Source organism: Rattus norvegicus, chromosome 19, assembly GCF_036323735.1.
Source record: "Rattus norvegicus strain BN/NHsdMcwi chromosome 19, GRCr8, whole genome shotgun sequence".
Classification (NCBI taxonomy): Eukaryota; Metazoa; Chordata; class Mammalia; order Rodentia; family Muridae; genus Rattus; species Rattus norvegicus.
The window spans coordinates 58,732,822-58,749,525 of record NC_086037.1 but is presented as its reverse complement, the minus strand read 5'-3'; the positions used below and the strand labels follow the sequence as shown (position 1 = coordinate 58,749,525).

At 46.5% G+C, this 16,704-nt stretch overlaps 1 protein-coding gene across 3 annotated transcripts in view; it reads left to right on the top strand.

The window, feature by feature from the left end:
* The first annotated feature begins 286 nt into the window (after positions 1-286).
* Positions 287-16,704, top strand: part of Adamts18 (ADAM metallopeptidase with thrombospondin type 1 motif, 18) — a 153,145-nt gene continuing 136,727 nt past the window's right edge. The window contains exons 1-3 of one of the 3 annotated variants that reach the window (NM_001191944.1): positions 587-676; positions 779-869; positions 4,004-4,320. In NM_001191944.1, coding sequence (NP_001178873.1) covers positions 587-676; positions 779-869; positions 4,004-4,320 — 498 coding nt within the window. Of the gene's footprint in view, positions 870-4,003; positions 4,321-16,704 lie in introns of those variants that run through there. The other 2 variants (XM_039097861.2, XM_039097862.2) reach the window with 2 other exon arrangements.

Below are 16,704 nucleotides of genomic sequence, written 5' to 3'. Positions count from 1 at the left end.
GCCTCTTACCTGAGCCTCCAGCGTCTCAGCTCATCTCTCAGTGCGCCTGAGTTAGGATCCCAAGGCGGACCCAGAGGGCAGCCCTCCCGTCCTGGCGGTGCGTCCGTCCCTCCCTCCCCCTGACTCCCACCCGGCCTCCCCACCCCCTCTGTCCCCTCCCTCGGAGCCCAGTCCCAGAAATCCCACGCTCTTTGCCGCACAGGAGCTCGGACGAACCCGGGGAAGCCTCGGGTCGCCAATCACGGCGCGGAGGAGAGGCGGGCGCTCAGCTCTGGCGCGCTGGGGGAGCCAGCTGGCGCTGCTCTGCGCGAGCCGCACACAATCACTCTGATACCGACACGCGCCCAGATCCGCGAGCATCACCGTCAGAGCTCCCTAGCCACGGGTGCTGCAGATTCGGCTCTGGGAGCCCCTCTGCACCCCGAAGCGCCGCAGGCCCGCGTGGCCAGAGCAGGGAGGAGGCTCGCAGGCTCCAGTGCTGCCATGTGAGCGACCTTGGTGACTCGCACCTGGCGCCACACCTGGGGCTCCGCTGCCCTCGGGGGACAATGCGCGCCTGCCCCAGTCGCCGCGTCCGCACCTGACCATGGAGTGCGCCCTCCTGTTCCTGTGCGCCCTCCGGGCCGCCGGTCCTGGGCCGCCGTGGGGGCCCGCGGGACTGGCGCGTCTGGCCAAGGCAGGTGCCACCACCGAGGGGCGCGCCGCACAGCCGGGACGAGGGAGGCGCCCGCCCCGCGGCGCTGCTCACGCGGCGGTGTCACCCTTTTCTTTCTTGCAGGCGCTCCAGCTGTGCTGCCTCTGCTGTGCTTCGGTGGCCGTCGCCTTAGCCAGTGACAGCGGCAGCAGCGGTGGCAGCGGATTAAATGATGGTTCGTATTTGATCTCTGTGGGTACTCCGCCATCCCGCAAGGGCTTCCCCCTAGCATCTGGTCCCCTTTGTGTTAGAGAAAAGAGCACTTCCTAACCTGGCAGGTGTGTGCTGTCTGAGCGAAAGGCTCCCTGGTTGGAAAGGGGAAGAGTGGCAAGGTCTGTGAGCTTATCAGAAAATCAGTGCCTCGAGCTGCAAGTCACATAGATGAGAAAATAATTTCCCTCTTTCACAGATGGCTTGTTAAGAAAAATAATCCGAACATAAGTAAGAAATTAGAAAGGAAGTGGGTACCGGGTGGGAAATTGATAAAAGGCTCCTTCCTTTCCTTCCTCCTCTGGGAAAGCCACAGATTAAGGTTGAGAGAGGTGAGCTCCCCTCCCTGCTACCCCACCACCACCACCTCTGCCCGTTTCCCCTACTACCAGTTTCCCACTCTCTTCACTGACTGGGCTTGGATGCCCAAAGATGCCTTCTTTTGGTGAAAATCCCTAGCACAAGATATTTTAAGTCCTTCTTTCCCCTGCCTCTAAAGTCCCCCAACTTCAAAGATCCATCGCAGGCTTCGGTTTTCTCATTTATTAACTACACAGAACTCCCTGAGAGGGAAACCCTTGTTTCTCAGGGTTTCCCACTGTCTTGCAGGAAGACAATTGATGATTGCCCAGGGCTCTTTAGCAAGACTTTACTACAGGCCAACATGCATTTCTTGGGATTCTAAATTTTTCATCTTTATAGAGTTGAGTCCTCTTGCCCTGATACAACAAGGGCTCATTCTGGGATTGAAAGCTGCTAGAATTATGGGCAAAAGCTTCCAGAGAATGGGTGTTCCGAGGACAAGAGACCCAGAAATGCTCTGTCAGAGCCTTAAGTTTCTAAAACTTCCCTCCTATTCCACCAGGATGTAATGGCCAGAGAACCCTTCTGTCCCAGGCATGGCCTGTAAGGACTTCTTTATTTTGTTTTTGGAGACAGAGGCTCATGTAATCTAGCTACAGAGAAGATGACTTCGACCTTAAGACCCTCCTACCCCCAACTCCGGAATGCTGGTTTCACTGGCTTGCCCAACACACCTGGTTCATGTAGCATTGAGGAGCGAGCCCATGTCTGACAAGAACTCTGCCTACTGAGTTACATTTCCCAGCCTCTGAAAGGACCATCAGTAGCTAGCACAGCACATCATTTTATTACAGAGGACCTCTCAGCAACCCCTTTCCAAGACAGGAGTGAATGAAACCAACAGCCTGTTTGTTCCTCTCTTGGAAGCAAACTTGTAGAAGGTGTCTGGGGTAGGCAGGGGGGAGAGGGGTCTGGATGATTTGGCAGACACCCCACATGATCTTCCAAGGAAGAGCAGGTGGAGTTTCAGATGGTCGTGCCCAAGGAGGTAAGAAACACACACTGTAGAAACTGTCTGGAACATATGTCGGAAAAGGTTATTATGTTGTTAGGTATGACTGGTAGATAGGGAAAGAAACGGGTTTTTCCTTTAATAAATAAAAAAAAAAAAAGGAAGGAGAGAAAGGCTGGCTTTAATCAAAAGCTACATACCTACCTGCAGAGCAAACATATCAGGAATTTTTGAGAACTAAAACTCGTGCGGCTCAGTTTTAAGGGAAAGAGAAGGGAAATGCATTTTTTCTTTTATTTTCTGAAAATATGTCAACGATAGGGTGTTTCTAGTTTAAAGGAGAAAGGGAGAAAATGAGAGAACCATGAAAGAGTTGACCACACCTTAAAAGTCACAAATGGTCCAGAAAGAAACAGGGCAGGGGCGTGTTCTTGTCCTGTTAGATGTCTTTGCTAATTAAGCCCAATCAGAATACATTTAGACTGTCGAGAATTGATCCCTACACACTGTAAGACTCCCTGACCCCTTAGCATCTTTTGTTTTAGTTTCATTGTTGTTGTTGTCTGTTCAAGAAAGGGGATTCCCCCCACCCCCACCCCCCTTTCTCTTCTGCAAGCCAAGGACCCAAGTGACTCAAACATGCCTCTTAGTTGTTCGGAATCTTTCTAAACACTTTCCAAATTAGTTTCCCATTCTGTGCCTAGAAAGTGGAAACCCAGAAGGGTTGTTTTTTTCTTTTTCTCTCTGTCTCTGTCTCTCTGTCTCTGTCTCTCTGTCTCTGTCTCTGTCTCTGTCTCTCTCTCTCTCTCTCTCTTTTTAATTCACACTGGGCATGCTCCACATCTTCTGGGACGATGCTTTTCATTTCCAAAGTTTTGTGAAAGAAAACAGTGTACTGACTTTGCTCTTTCCCACAGCAAATTGTTTCCTCACGGCCCACCTCCCCCTACACACCCCCCAGATCACACAGCAATTAGTGCTGCTCAGGGGAGCCAGGGGGAAGGCATTTTTAAACATGCCTTTCCAGGTGTCCCGATCCGCCACACCCCCTCCAACAAGTCTGAGCAGTTCAAATCGTCAGCCTCTACCTGGGATGTTTCTGAGGTCTTGGAGGCATGCTTTCTGCGGAGCTTGTACTTTAGGCCTCGGGTTAAACAGAAGAGTCCCTGGTGGAAGGTGTTTGAAATACCAAGGGAGACCCAAATCCTGGCAGGAGTAGCCAGCCTCATGCACTGCAAGAGTGAGCTGCCTGCCCCTTGTTAATGCATCAAGGGAACCTTCAGGAACAACATATTTTGTGTCATTCACACGTTAAACTCCACTAGGGAAGTTTCCAGATTCAACCTAGACAAGACTATCAATCAAATTCGCCCTTTATATTGATTTGTGTCAATAATAATAATAGTAATAATAATAATAAACAATTACATACAACGCTCCATGGCTAATATATGAAGGGTCCCTGTGTTTCTTTTCAGACTGAGTATTGACCTTTCACCCAAATATCTTTGAAATTTATCAAAACTGCACTTAGCTTTTAGTTTTTGTAGGATTTTTTTTGTTGTTGTTTTTAATGCTAGGCAAGTGTTGCCCCCCCCCCCCCGAGCCCCAGCCCCAGCTGTAGCCTCTGTAGTTTAATGCAGGGCAGGTGAGGCTCTCTGAATTCTCTTCACTGTTAGATGCACGGAGCGAGGATTTTTTGTGAGCTTTGGGGCAGGCCGCTGGAAAGTGGCCCTTTGGCATCCTGGGCGCTGGGTGCTGACAGCTAACTTTTTCCATTCCAGATTACGTCTTTGTCGTGCCAGTAGAAGTGGACTCGGGCGGGTCATATATTTCGCACGACATTTTGCACAACAGGAAAAGGCGATCGGCACACGGTGCCAGCAGCTCCGTGCACTACCGCTTTTCAGCATTTGGACAGGATCTACACTTAGAGCTTAAGCCCTCGGCGCTTTTGAGCAGTCACTTTATAGTCCAGGTACTTGGAAAGGATGGTGCTTCAGAGACTCGGGAGCCTGCGGTGGTACAGCAGTGTTTGTATCAGGGATTTATCAGAAATGACAGCCTGTCCTCTGTTGCTGTGTCTACGTGTGCCGGCTTGGTAAGTCTGCGCCGTTCTAACAGAGCTCGTCCTTTCGTGTTTTGTATAACTTGAATGAACAGATGTCCGATGCATTAAGCTCCCTCTAGCCAACGCCACACATTTACACTGTCAGCTTTGATACGTATAATAGTACGGATAATTATACATTAGATTAATTGAATTAATCTAATCTGGTCTCTGGGAGAAAAAAAAAGAAAATATAATAGAACTTTAATGAGCATTTAGAACATTCTTTTGATGTTTAATGGCCTGGGCCCTTTCATTCTCCATGTTTGAGACGATCCCCAAGGAAATTAATTTGATGGATGCCATTCGCTTTGGAACGTCTTGGGAGACCAGGCATTCTATAAATCTCACCGACTACATGCGTCTCCATTGCTTTGAAAGGGGGGAAACTGCATTTTGATCTAAAATTGTATTCAGCAGCTTGAGTTACCCTACCTTCAACATGCTGAGATCATGGTGGGGTGGGGGGGTCCTTTGTTTTCCTTCTGGAATTCTGTTGGTGGTGTGTTAGTTACAGAGGGTATCCTCTTAGAACAGAGGAGGAATGTGTGGGACTGGCAAGATAACGCATGGCACTCAGGGAGGCAAGACGTTTAAAAGCCCTTGGGACAAGCCTGATTTCCTTTCTGTATACTCTTTCTGTGTCAAACACTGGGCCAAGAGTATCCATGTAAACTATATTGAGAATCCAATCAAGTGTACAAGGCAGTAAATGGCACCCTAGGCTTTCGTTTCCTGTTGCCACGGAACAGTGTCTTGGACTGACAGCAGAGTTGGTATTGAAGACACGTGGTGATCATGCCGAGGCATGGCCGGAAGAAGGAAAATCTGAGAAGGCCTAGTTGGGAGTTAGTTGATGATATACATGTGGGATACAGCTTGGCCAAGCAAGAGGCGTGGCTTTGGGAGTGGGCTGGGGTGAACGAGGGCTCCCATATTCTCAAGGGTTAAGATTTTTTTTTTTTAGTTTCAAGTTTTTTTTCCCCACATGCTATGCTGAAATCCAGCCAAAACCATAACCACAACCATCATATTCTTCAGCGTATTTAAATTCCAAAATAAAACCAGTTAGCAATACCCAGCTAATCTAGATTCATTTGAATGATCACTGTCTCAGAGATTCCCTGGGTGTTATGACAAGGTTACACACACGTTTGCACACACATGCATGGTTACATCTTAGTTTTCATCCTTTGGGGTGTGTGTGTGTGTGTGGGTGTGTTTAGTCTTCTACTGGGTTTTGGCATTCTCCTTGTGTTTCCCACTCTCTGCCTATTCCAATTTCCAAAAGTCTTCCAGGGTCGCTCCCTCCACCACAAAGCCTTAAACCATCTCATTCCAAGTGCTCACAATTAACAGCTGTGGACCCAGTTCTCATTATCAAACCAGCACTGAATAGTAGGGTTCTCCTGGTACCTTAGTTTCCTCATCTCTAGATCCACGACTACGGCCGATGAGTTGGCTCAATAGGTAAAGATGGTTGCTGTCGAGCCCTGTGACCTGGGCTCAATCCCCTGGGACGCACATGATGGAAAAAGAGAACCAACCCCTCTGACCTCTGCACGCATGCTGTTGCAAGCCCACACCCACACACGTACACAACGTATACAAAATAGATAAGGGTGTTAAATGTTATAGAAATAGAAGTGACTGCTGAAATTTCACCCCAGGCTTATAGACAGGAAATGATTTATGTGTGATGTGCTCCTTTAGTCTCGATGTCGGCTCCTTCTTACAGAATGCAGCCTCTCCACGTTCAGCACTCAGAAATTCTGCTCTTTGGGGGAGGGGTAGGAAGTCTGAATTGCTAGCTCCAGGATAGACATCAGGTTATCTTTTCTGGGGAAGAGGTTCACTTTTGAACTGGGAACAAATTACCATCTAAGGCCGAAGAATGAAGTAGGTTAAAACTCTCCAGTTTCCAAAAGTATGAAAGAAATAACTGACAACGGGGGTCTGCCCTGTGGAAGGCGCAGGTTGTCCCTACTCTGCAAGAGGTGTCTGGACTTAGTTATCTTGACATCACTGGGTCCTGGTTTGTTCTCATGAGTGGTGTGAGATGATATCTAAGATTTTTATAATTTCCAGGCATCTGATTCCAACAATCTAATTTGGTCACCCTGGTAGAGCCTATTAATTAAGAGGCAGGGGAACAACCAAATATATTTGTCCTTGAGTTTGCTACCACCACCACCACCCCCATAAAACACCTATGGAATCCAGCAGACCACTTAGAACCAAAGTGAGAGAGGATGGAACTCTCACTAGCAAGTGGTGACCCTGATCCACATTAATTTCATAACCGTGTGTTGAAGGGTGGTATCTGCATAGAAATGTTAAAGTGCACATACAGAAGATGTAAACGAAAAGGTCATGGGATAACTTGACTAATGTGTACAAAGTTTACACCCATATATGTGAGCCTAGATCAAACAGGACATTTTTAGTGCCTGGAGAAGGGAACTCAGTTGTTCCTGTCTACCACGCCCTAAAGAAATTCATGGTTTATTTATGCTTATTGAAAATTGTTACATAGAATCATAATGTACTTCCTGGTATGAGGACCCCCATGATGGTTTTGTTTGCTTGTTTGTTTGTTGTCTGTTGTTGTGTTCTCATTCTGTAGGGTACGTGCCTAAGAGTAAAGTTTCTGTGCTCCCAGGATAGGCATAAGTGAAGCTTTAGCAGGTGCTGTGAATCAGTTATCCAAAATGGTTGTGCCAATATACACTTCAACCAATAGTATGTGAGAACATTCTGGACACTTCCTATTCTCGCCAACACTTGATACTATCTGCCTTTCCCGTCTCACTCATTTTACAGGTGTACATTGGGTACCACACTGTAGCCTATGTCTTTCTGATGGCTAATGGGGTGAAGTGCCACCTTAAAGCTTATTGGCCATTTATGTGTTTTTTTAAAATAATCTTTACTATACAGAGACAAGATACAGAATACATTTTTTCAACTTAAATACTGGTGTGTGCTCCTTTCTCAGTGAATAGAAACAATTCTAAACAGAACACCTTGATAGTAATGTCTTCCCACTGTGGCTGTCAAACTCTGACATCATCTATTTTGTTTTGAAAAAGCAAGTCACGTGAGAACCACTGGATAAGCACAGAGAACAGCCCTGTTTTCCCTCTTCTAGCTACCTATAGATACTGGTAAGCATTGCTGGCCAAGAGGGAGGCTCTTAACTCTCCTAAGGTTAATTGACAGATGTGGCAATGGATTGAGAACACTGTAGATGTTCCAAAAGTTCAGCAGATAGCCTGATGTCACTTGTTGGAGTGACTCGTCAAAATGTTAGCATGCTGGAAGAGCCATGCCATTCTTCATCCATTCATGCAGACACTGACAGGACGTGGATGGTACTGTGAGACAAGATACCTTCAGGTAAAGCCTGGGCGTTCTTAAGAGTGGGGCCAGACCACTGGCTTCACGATCACTTTAGATGTGATCGCCATCTCCCAGCGAGTCGCAGAATATATTAGGGAAGTAATCAGTTACCCTTAAATGATCTAGCAAAATGCCAACGGAACAGCCTGCTCCCACCTAGCCTGTTAGGGAAGCCTCAGAAGACAAGCTGAAGGGTAGTAAAATCACAGTAGTGAAATACATGTATTTTTCTTGTAGGCAGGAGGAAGGTAGGCGTGCCCACTCCAGCTGGAATGTTTCTAGCAGGGGATTTCCCTGAATGGTTCAAAATTACCCAGTGTTTAAAATATTTCTGATGCTTTTTTTTTTTTGGAATGTACACTTACCATACCAAGCTGACAGAATTAGCTTTAAAGAGTTCAGGGGGTTGTTCCTTACCTGCAATCATTTGTAGAACTAGGAGCAAACGAATCTTACAATCCATTAGGTTTGCACGGCACTCTTGGTTCTTAAAACCAAATGACTGTTCTGGGTCACCACTGCCCATTCCCCCTGGTGACCTTAAACTTGGCAAGTGTATTGGGATTGCAGCCTTTCTCATGGAACCCTGGGGTCACATCGTAAGCCAGTCTACAGCTGCCTGCCATAGCTGTTCTTTCTCCTCTATGCAACCTCCTCCATCCGCCCTCTACAGTGACGAGGAGGGTCATGACCATCAGCCAACCCAGGCTCCTGGAAGGAGACCTCACCTTCCTGTCAAACTAATCAACTAGGAATCTCACCTACGATCCTTAGTTCTCTTTTCTGTCAGACTTTGTCTTTCTTTGAAGATTTTAATGTTTTAAAACCCTCTACTTTCAGGATCCTTCTGTGAAAAAAAAAAAGTGACTACCGAGTATGACCCACTGGATTAGCTTTGCCTGAGGTGCTAAAGGGCTCCTTTCCACAAAACTGGAACTTGAACCCAGAATCATAGTTTTCCTGAACAACTCTGCTGTGTTTTAGTATTTGAGAACAAGTTAACTGTGAGCACTTATGTTTGGGAATGTGTGGGGAAACCAAATTGGTTCCTTCATCCAGTGGCTGCTTATCACTTCTGTCCTGGCAGACACTTTTCTGAGTACAGTGTGTAAAGCCCTGGGTGAGGAGGACACAACCGCCATTAACATGCCCTGACAGAAGTGCCTAACCTTTTATTGGAAAGCAAGATATGTTTTTACTCTCTGTGTATTGAGTTAGTACCGGCATACACAAATGGGCACTGTGTGCATACACTGTCCAAAATGGCCAGTGGAACATGTTAGATGTGATTCCTAGAACAGGAGTCCCAGGCAGGCATGAGTTACCACATGGGTGTGGGAACCCAAAGCCAGGTCTTCGGCAATAGTAGCAAGTATACTTAACAGTTGTGTATTGCTAAACCATCTCTCCAGGCTAGTATCTAATGTTTTGAGACTGTAATGGGACACTGTCCATCTACAAAGCCCATGCTTTGCCATGTAATCCAGTTTTACACACACACACACACACACACACACACACACACACACAACCACAAAAATGCTCATACCAACCTGATTTTTTTAAGTGAGTTTAGAATTCATAGCTCTGCTTGGCTACACATAGCCCATGGACTGTGGATTAGACACACCCGCAGGAGAAACAGCAACGGGCTCTTAGATGTAGAAATTCCCATCTTACTCTGCACTAAGCTGTGGCTCATAAGAGCTCAGGAACAAAGCACCCACAAGTTATAGCCTCAGAAAAGGGAGAGGCTGGGCGAGGTGGTACCGGATGGCACCCTTCAGTACCACAGAGTGCACCAGCATGTCCCTGAGTCAGAGAGTCCTGCATCACTGACAGATGCTTAATTCTGTTTAAGCCTAGACTTTTCTCCATCGTGTTGGGTCACGGGTATTTTTTTCCTCTAAAGAAGATCTCTACATAGTTTCATGGAGACCAGACAGTCACAGAAACAGTGCTTTCCCCCAGTTTTGTACTGTGTCCTATGTGTGAAAACAACCTCTAAGGCAAGAGCTTCATGCTTACCGAGCTTAAAGAAAGCTAGGCACCCAGGCTGTCTGCAAATGCCCCATGGAGCAGAGGAAGATCTTGAGGTTCTGATCCCTTTGCCCCCGAGTTCTTGAGTGCTGGAATAGCAGAAATACACCAGCATGTCTGGTTTTATGTAATGTTAGTGATTAAGTTTGGGACTCTGTGAATGCTAGCCAGGTACTCTACCACAGCAGCTACGTCCCAAGCCTTTTCCCCTGTGTGACAGAGAGAGATGGTGAGTCTCACGTGCCCCAGGCAATGCACAAACTTCCTATGTTACTGAGGCTGACCTTGAAATTCTGGTCCTCCTGTCGATACCTCTGAAGGTGTGCCACCACATCTGGTTTTCTGTAGTACTGGGGACTGAACCCAGGACTCTGTGAGCTAAGAATTCTATCAACCAAGCTATGCCCCTGGCCATTCCATAACTTTTAATACACTAACATGCATTTTGAATATCTAAAAGATGAAATTGGTACTGTTCCTGTTTTAGAATTGTACTTCTAACTGACATATTAGACCAGGATTCCTGTTTTAGCATAAGAGAATAATTGCGAGGCATAAGATACTTTGTATCTGACTTCTCCAATGACCATGTGTTTGTTCTCATTGGAGATAATATATTTTTGCCTAATAAACTCAGTCTAGACCAGGCTCCATTTTATACATGTCTATCAAGTGAAAGCACATGCACACACACACACACACACACCGTCACTGACCTCGTGTGTCCATTCACCTCTATAGCGCACAGGTCTGCTGACTTTTGATAATTTCCACAGAGACTGGCTGACCACAACGAAAGGCTGCTTTGTTGTTGTTGCTGAGTCTTCTGTCTGGTGTTGGCATATGGTCCCCACTCCCAGCTGTATTACAGGCTCCAGCAGAGCGGTTACAACAACCAAGGCCGCCTCAAGGATCCCTTCCATTCGTATCCCCTGCTTACCATCTAACTTTGTCACTCGCTTTCTTTTAGTTTCTCCTTCCTTTGTCTGCTCATGGCCAGCTGCCCTGAAGTCACATGTGTCTTTTCTTCAGTGGTGGCCTTTGCAGCCTGTGAGGGCTACAGTGACCGTTCTCAGTTGGACCTGGGTCCCTGCAAGGAGCTTTCGAAGCAATCGGATATGAATAGGTGGCAGGGAGCTTTGATGTCTCCTTCTCGAAAGTATTTTATAACTCCGAAAGCTGTCACCGAGTTGTCTGTTGCTGGTCACCGCCTGCCAAGTTATCTTTAGAAAGCCGATTTCCATTCATGAAAGGGCTGGTGTTAAATGCCCCTAGCCCGTGGTTCTGCCGCTTTGCAGGGCCTTGCTAGCTTGCAGGGGTTGTTGAATTACATCTACCCACTTGGAACTTCATGGTCACTTGAGAGGATCATGTGAAATCACAGATTAGGACTGGGTTGTATTTGTGTGTTTTTTAATACAGGCTGACCCAAATCAAAGATGTTTTCTTAGGCTATTATTCAATTCATCAAGGGTAAAAAGACCCTTTTATTTTCTTGGCTTTTCTCCTCTGTGTTCTTCTAAGACATGATTTGTGAATAGAATTATTTGCTTTTATCAACGCTCTGAGCAAAAGGCCAAACCAAATTTAAAAAAAAAAATTCTTTTCCCTCCAAAGACTAAAGTTTTTGCAGGGCTTGGGGGAGTAGGACTCTAGAGTAGCTAAGACAAGCCTGAGGGGTCTCCCATGAGAGTCAGAAGGGCCCAGCCTCCCTCTGTGCTGCCTGCGTGTCATAATATAGCCATTAAGCACCATTCCTTCTGGATGGCTCTGCCAGCTATACTCGACTCCAGGGCGCTGGGCGGTGGGGCATCCTGGGCTTGCTTCCTGAAGCCTCGGGGCTTCTTTATCTGTTCAGTAGAAATGGCGGCTGGCAGAGGGTGAGGAAGAGGGTGGTAAAGTGCTGAATTTGCCATACAGTAGCAGCTCTGCTGGATTGTTGACTTTGAACTAGGAGGTGGTCTGGGCAGGAAATGGCCCTTGAACTCTTCCCCCCCCAACCACCACCCCCCCCCCCCCCGACCAAATCCTGAAGCCTCTCCAGGCAGGCCTGTCAGAACAGGAAAAGAATCTCTTTGGTGTTGGCAACCCTCTTACTGTAAAAGTTGGGAATCTTGCAGGGAAAGGAAACATTTTATCAAGGAAGAAAGAATAAAAGAAGGAAGCTGATCGAGGGTGAAGAGGAGAGGAGGAGGAAGAGGGGGAGGAGGAAGAGGGGGAGGAGGAAGAGGGGGAGGAGGAAGAGGGGGAGGAGGAAGAGGGGGAGGAAGAAGAGGGGGAAGAAGAGGAGGAGGAGGAGGGGGAGGAGGAAGAGGGGGAGGAGGAAGAGGGGGAGGAAGAAGAGGGGGAAGAAGAGGAGGAGGAGGAGGGGGAGGAGGAAGAGGGGGAGGAGGAAGAGGGGGAGGAGGAAGAGGGGGAGGAGGAAGAGGGGGAGGAGGAAGAGGGGGAGGAGGAAGAGGGGGAGGAGGAAGAGGGGGAGGAGGAAGAGGGGGAGGAGGAAGAGGGGGAGGAGGAAGAGGGGGAGGAGGAAGAGGGGGAGGAAGAAGAGGGGGAGGAAGAGGAGGAGGAGGAGGGGGAGGAGGAGGGGATCAAGGGATAGGTCACAGTTCAGATTTGTGTCTTCAGAAGATCTGGCTCCTCTCGTGGCCCCCTGCACAGTCAGGCACATCCCTCGAGGATACACTGTGAGCTTGACTGCTCCACGGTAAGCTGATAGGACCTCATGTCTGTTAGGTGGCAAGGAAGATGGATGCTCAAGATGGTGCCCCCCCCCCCCGCAGGATCAAATTCCCTAACGTAAAAATCTGATTTGTTAAGATCCCAGGCGTTCTTGAGTACTAGCACGGCACCAGGACAGAATAGAAGTTAAAAGTTACCAGTTAGGCCCCGACTGGGGCCATTTTTGGGGCTGTCTGCTTTATTAAACTACAAACACCCAAGTTTTACCCAGAGTTGGCAGATTATTCAGAAGTAGGACTTGAACCTTTGTATTGACTTTTCCAAGTCTTTTGGAAGTGCCTGGTTAAAAAAAAAAAAATAAGAAAAGACAAAAGATTGTCACTTCAGATCTTAAATGCTAAAATGTTGACTGGCACTTAAATATTATAAAAACCTATTGCTTACCCTGTCTTCCTTCCAATAGCCCAGGTTCAAGGGCTTTTGTGAGTGAATGTTTGCACCAATAATCATTACTATTCAGGGTTACTAGAACGAGTGATGTACAGCTTACCTGAACTACTTGGGACTGCAGTGTTTAGGCCATTTTATCTCTGTCTCTGTCTCTGTCTCTGTCTCTCTCTCTCTCTCTCTCTCTCTCTCTATCTATCTATCTATATATATATATATATATGTAAACGTATATATATGTATGTATGTATGTATGTGTGTGTGTATAATTGTGTGAATGCATGCATATGTATGTACATAGAATTGGTTACTTTTCTACCACTGTGATAAAAATACCATGAGCAACGTCACTTATACAAGGAAGGGTTTATTTGGATTTATGGTTCCTGAGAGAGAAGGGTCCATCCTGACAGGGAACCATGGTAGCAGGTAGCAAATATGGCAGCTGAAGCAGCCAGGAGCTCACCTCTTGCGCTGCAGGCAGAGATCAGGAGAGTGAATGGCTTGAGTCTTTGAGAATTCAAAGGCCGCCTCCAGGGAGGTGCTTCCCCCAACGAGGCCACACCTCCTAAACCTACCCAACCAATACCACCAACTGGGCACTGATTGGTCATGTACCTGAGTACTATGAGGGATATCTCATTCAAACTACAACACACACTCACACACATACACTCACACACACATACACACATATGCACACATGACATTTATGTATAAGCATGTGTGTATATGTATGCCTATGTATATAAATACACATGTTTCCGGAATGGATTTAATCTACCTATCAATCCATCCATTTCCCATTCTCTTTCCCCCCAACTTGCTTTCTCTTCCTCCCTCCTTCCCTTCCTCCTCTCTTCCTACCCCTTTCTCTCTCTTTCCACCTCCCTCTGCTTTCCCTTCTCTTCCACTAGGATGCTAGCATCCAGCAAAGCTGGGTCCATCCAGATCATCCAGCTGTGTACTCGCTACCCTCCTCCATTATCCCTTCCTCCTCTTGGCTTCCTTCTGCAAACAGGGCCTCCTGAGTTCCAGGTGATTCAGACACTTCATTGGCTTCCCAACTTATTCATCTCAACCTGACTTACCCATCCCTAGGAGCCACAGATGTGTCATAGCTCAGAACGGGTATGTATGGTCTGGGATTTATGGTTCTTTACAAAAAGACTCTGAGGTTTCATTGAATGGATGGCTGTGCTCATCAGAACAAGAAGAACACAAAATCCTTCTTTTGCTTTGTATGTTCATGGATGAGTTAACCCAGAGGGGAATATTTATTTGTACGTGGATGTGTTGTATATTATGTGTGTAGGAGTGTGAAGAATTGTATTCACTGATATTTGTATTGAGGTATCTTTGTCGTGGTAGCATGGAGATATTTTTTTTAAAAAAGTCCTGGTTTTGGAATTGTATCATTTTAAAAATTTTGGTCATTTTCAGACCCTCCCTCAAGTCCTCAATGATCCACCTCCACTCCCTTCTCACCCAATCTACTGTCCCCTTAAAACACACAGCAGTCCAGTCTGACTTATGCTGACTAAATACTCCTATGTGTGGGCCATCCCCTCGAGTGTGGTCATCCTACTAGGATCACATACTTAGAGAAAACCAACTCACTCGGCAGCTCTCGGTTGCTAATAGCTTCCCAGCCAGAGGTTGGAGTCCATGCTTACCTCCCCCCTGCAACTTGGTGTTTTGTCTGGCTTGAGCTTAGAGAGGACAGGCTCATGCTGTCACAACTTCTGTGAGCTCATATATGTATCTGCCCTGCTGTGCCCAGAAAACATCATTTTATTCCTCTGCCTCTTGGTCAGTGTACTTATATCTCTTTTGGTTTTGGTTTTGCCGTTGCTGTGAAAATAAGTATGTATCTTATTACAGTCTGTCAGTTGCATACAGAACTGTATTTTATAGGAGGTGGGGCAGAGAGCCCCTTCTTTACAAACCACTGACAATCAGATAACAGGATATTAGCTATAGGCAGGGGTTGGGGGGTGGGGAGTTAACATGCTTTTCTTGGCATGTGCCACCACGTGCCATTGTCGTTATAACCTTAATAATTCCATCTTCAAAGCTTCTAAGAACTCACTTCCTCCTGGTTTTGCAAGGGCCCAAGGCAGTGGCTTCAAAGAGCTCCCTCCAGCAGAACCTCTGAGCTGAAAAGAAAAAAAAAAAAATCACATGGCTTCCCACCATACACAATAAGCAATTCAAGAGAAAATGGCGCTGATTAAATCTTGGACGTCCCAATAGAAACAGTCCTAATGATACTGCTACACACTAAGGCTTTCATGACCAAAAATATTTGTTCACAGCTCATATACAACACTGTCTACAAACTCAGGAGTTTTGGTTACAGCCTGGGAAAAGCCTGTTCCCACAGCTTGGGTGGTTGTTGTTGTTTGTTTGTTTGTTTGTTTGTTTGTTTCGTTTTTGCCAGTTATAGAGCAGAGTATATTTGAATGCTCTAGTAGAGGTCTGTCAAGTGTTCTGCCTCGACAGCGTGGTCACCTCTCCTGAAGGGATGGCTTTGATATATCTAAGACTTTTACCTTCAGGAGGATTCTTTTGATGGCTTATTCATGCCACTCAACTCTGAAATACACAGTCTGCCCTTCTTACCCATCAGTCACAGGAACATGCCTTCTACTATAAATTAGATGTGGCCGTCATTGATTTATGAGGAGTCAGCTCTGTGCGCCCCCTCCTTTGAGGGGCAGCCCTTGAAAGGTTGAGATAAGCCGGTAGGGGGGTTTATGTCAGCCGTCTTGTCAGGTTCTGTACCAGAGCAGGCTTTAGTGTCCTGAGGTCATCCCGTGAGCCCTCATTGCATTCCGTGTTTTACTTTACCGCTTCCAGGAGGCATGTACAGGCTAACTCAATGTTGATTTCTCCGTGAGCAGATACGATCACAAATCATTTGTATTGTGGGTAAGTCCGTGGGTCTGTTTTATGCCTATCAAAGATAAGACGGAAGTTAAATATGGCTTGTGTGTCTTTCTCCGCAGCCTTGTAGATCAGGGTTCTGCAGTCCTCGCTTTGCAGTAAAACTCACTGGCATAGGATGAAGCCCTCCCTGTCTTGTCAAAGCCTTACTTCTGTGTGTAAGATGTATACGAACTGGTGCTCAATACCACATATTTAACACTACCACAATGAGTAACAGAGAAGCCTAGAACAGTGGGTGATGGAGCAACGGAAAGATTGTGGATACTCTTGTTCAGATCCTAGTCCAGACCCCAGAAATAGAAAGTTTGGTGATAAGGCCAAGACATCCACACACCCTTTAAATTTTTTTTTTTAAATCAAAGCAATCTTTTAAAGATTCCCCAGGTAGTCCTGAAACAAAGTCAAGCTTGAGAGTCTCTCAGATAGGTAAATGTCATGGATTTTAGACACCTCAGCACCTCAGAAATAGTCTGTGCAATGGTTTAAGATGAGAGAATGACATGTTAAAATGCTTGCGCTTTAGAAACAGCCCCTCTAGTGATACAATTTTGAGGAAACATTTCTTTTGGCTAACGTTTAATATTTCATGTTAAAGATGTTGAGGAGGAAGGCCACACCTCCTCAACCTGGAGGAGGTACATGGGAGGTCTTCTTGTCCATAGAAGACCACCTCAAGTGTTAGGCCTCATTTTCTACCTTGAAGTGGCATCTTTTGCTGTTTCTTGGCTGTCTACACCAGGCTACTTGTCTCTAACAGGATGGTTGTTTTTGCTGCCTACACCAGGCTAGCTGTCCCTCAAATTTCCAGGGATCCTCCAGTCTCAGCTTCCTATCTGGCAGTAAAATGGATTATAG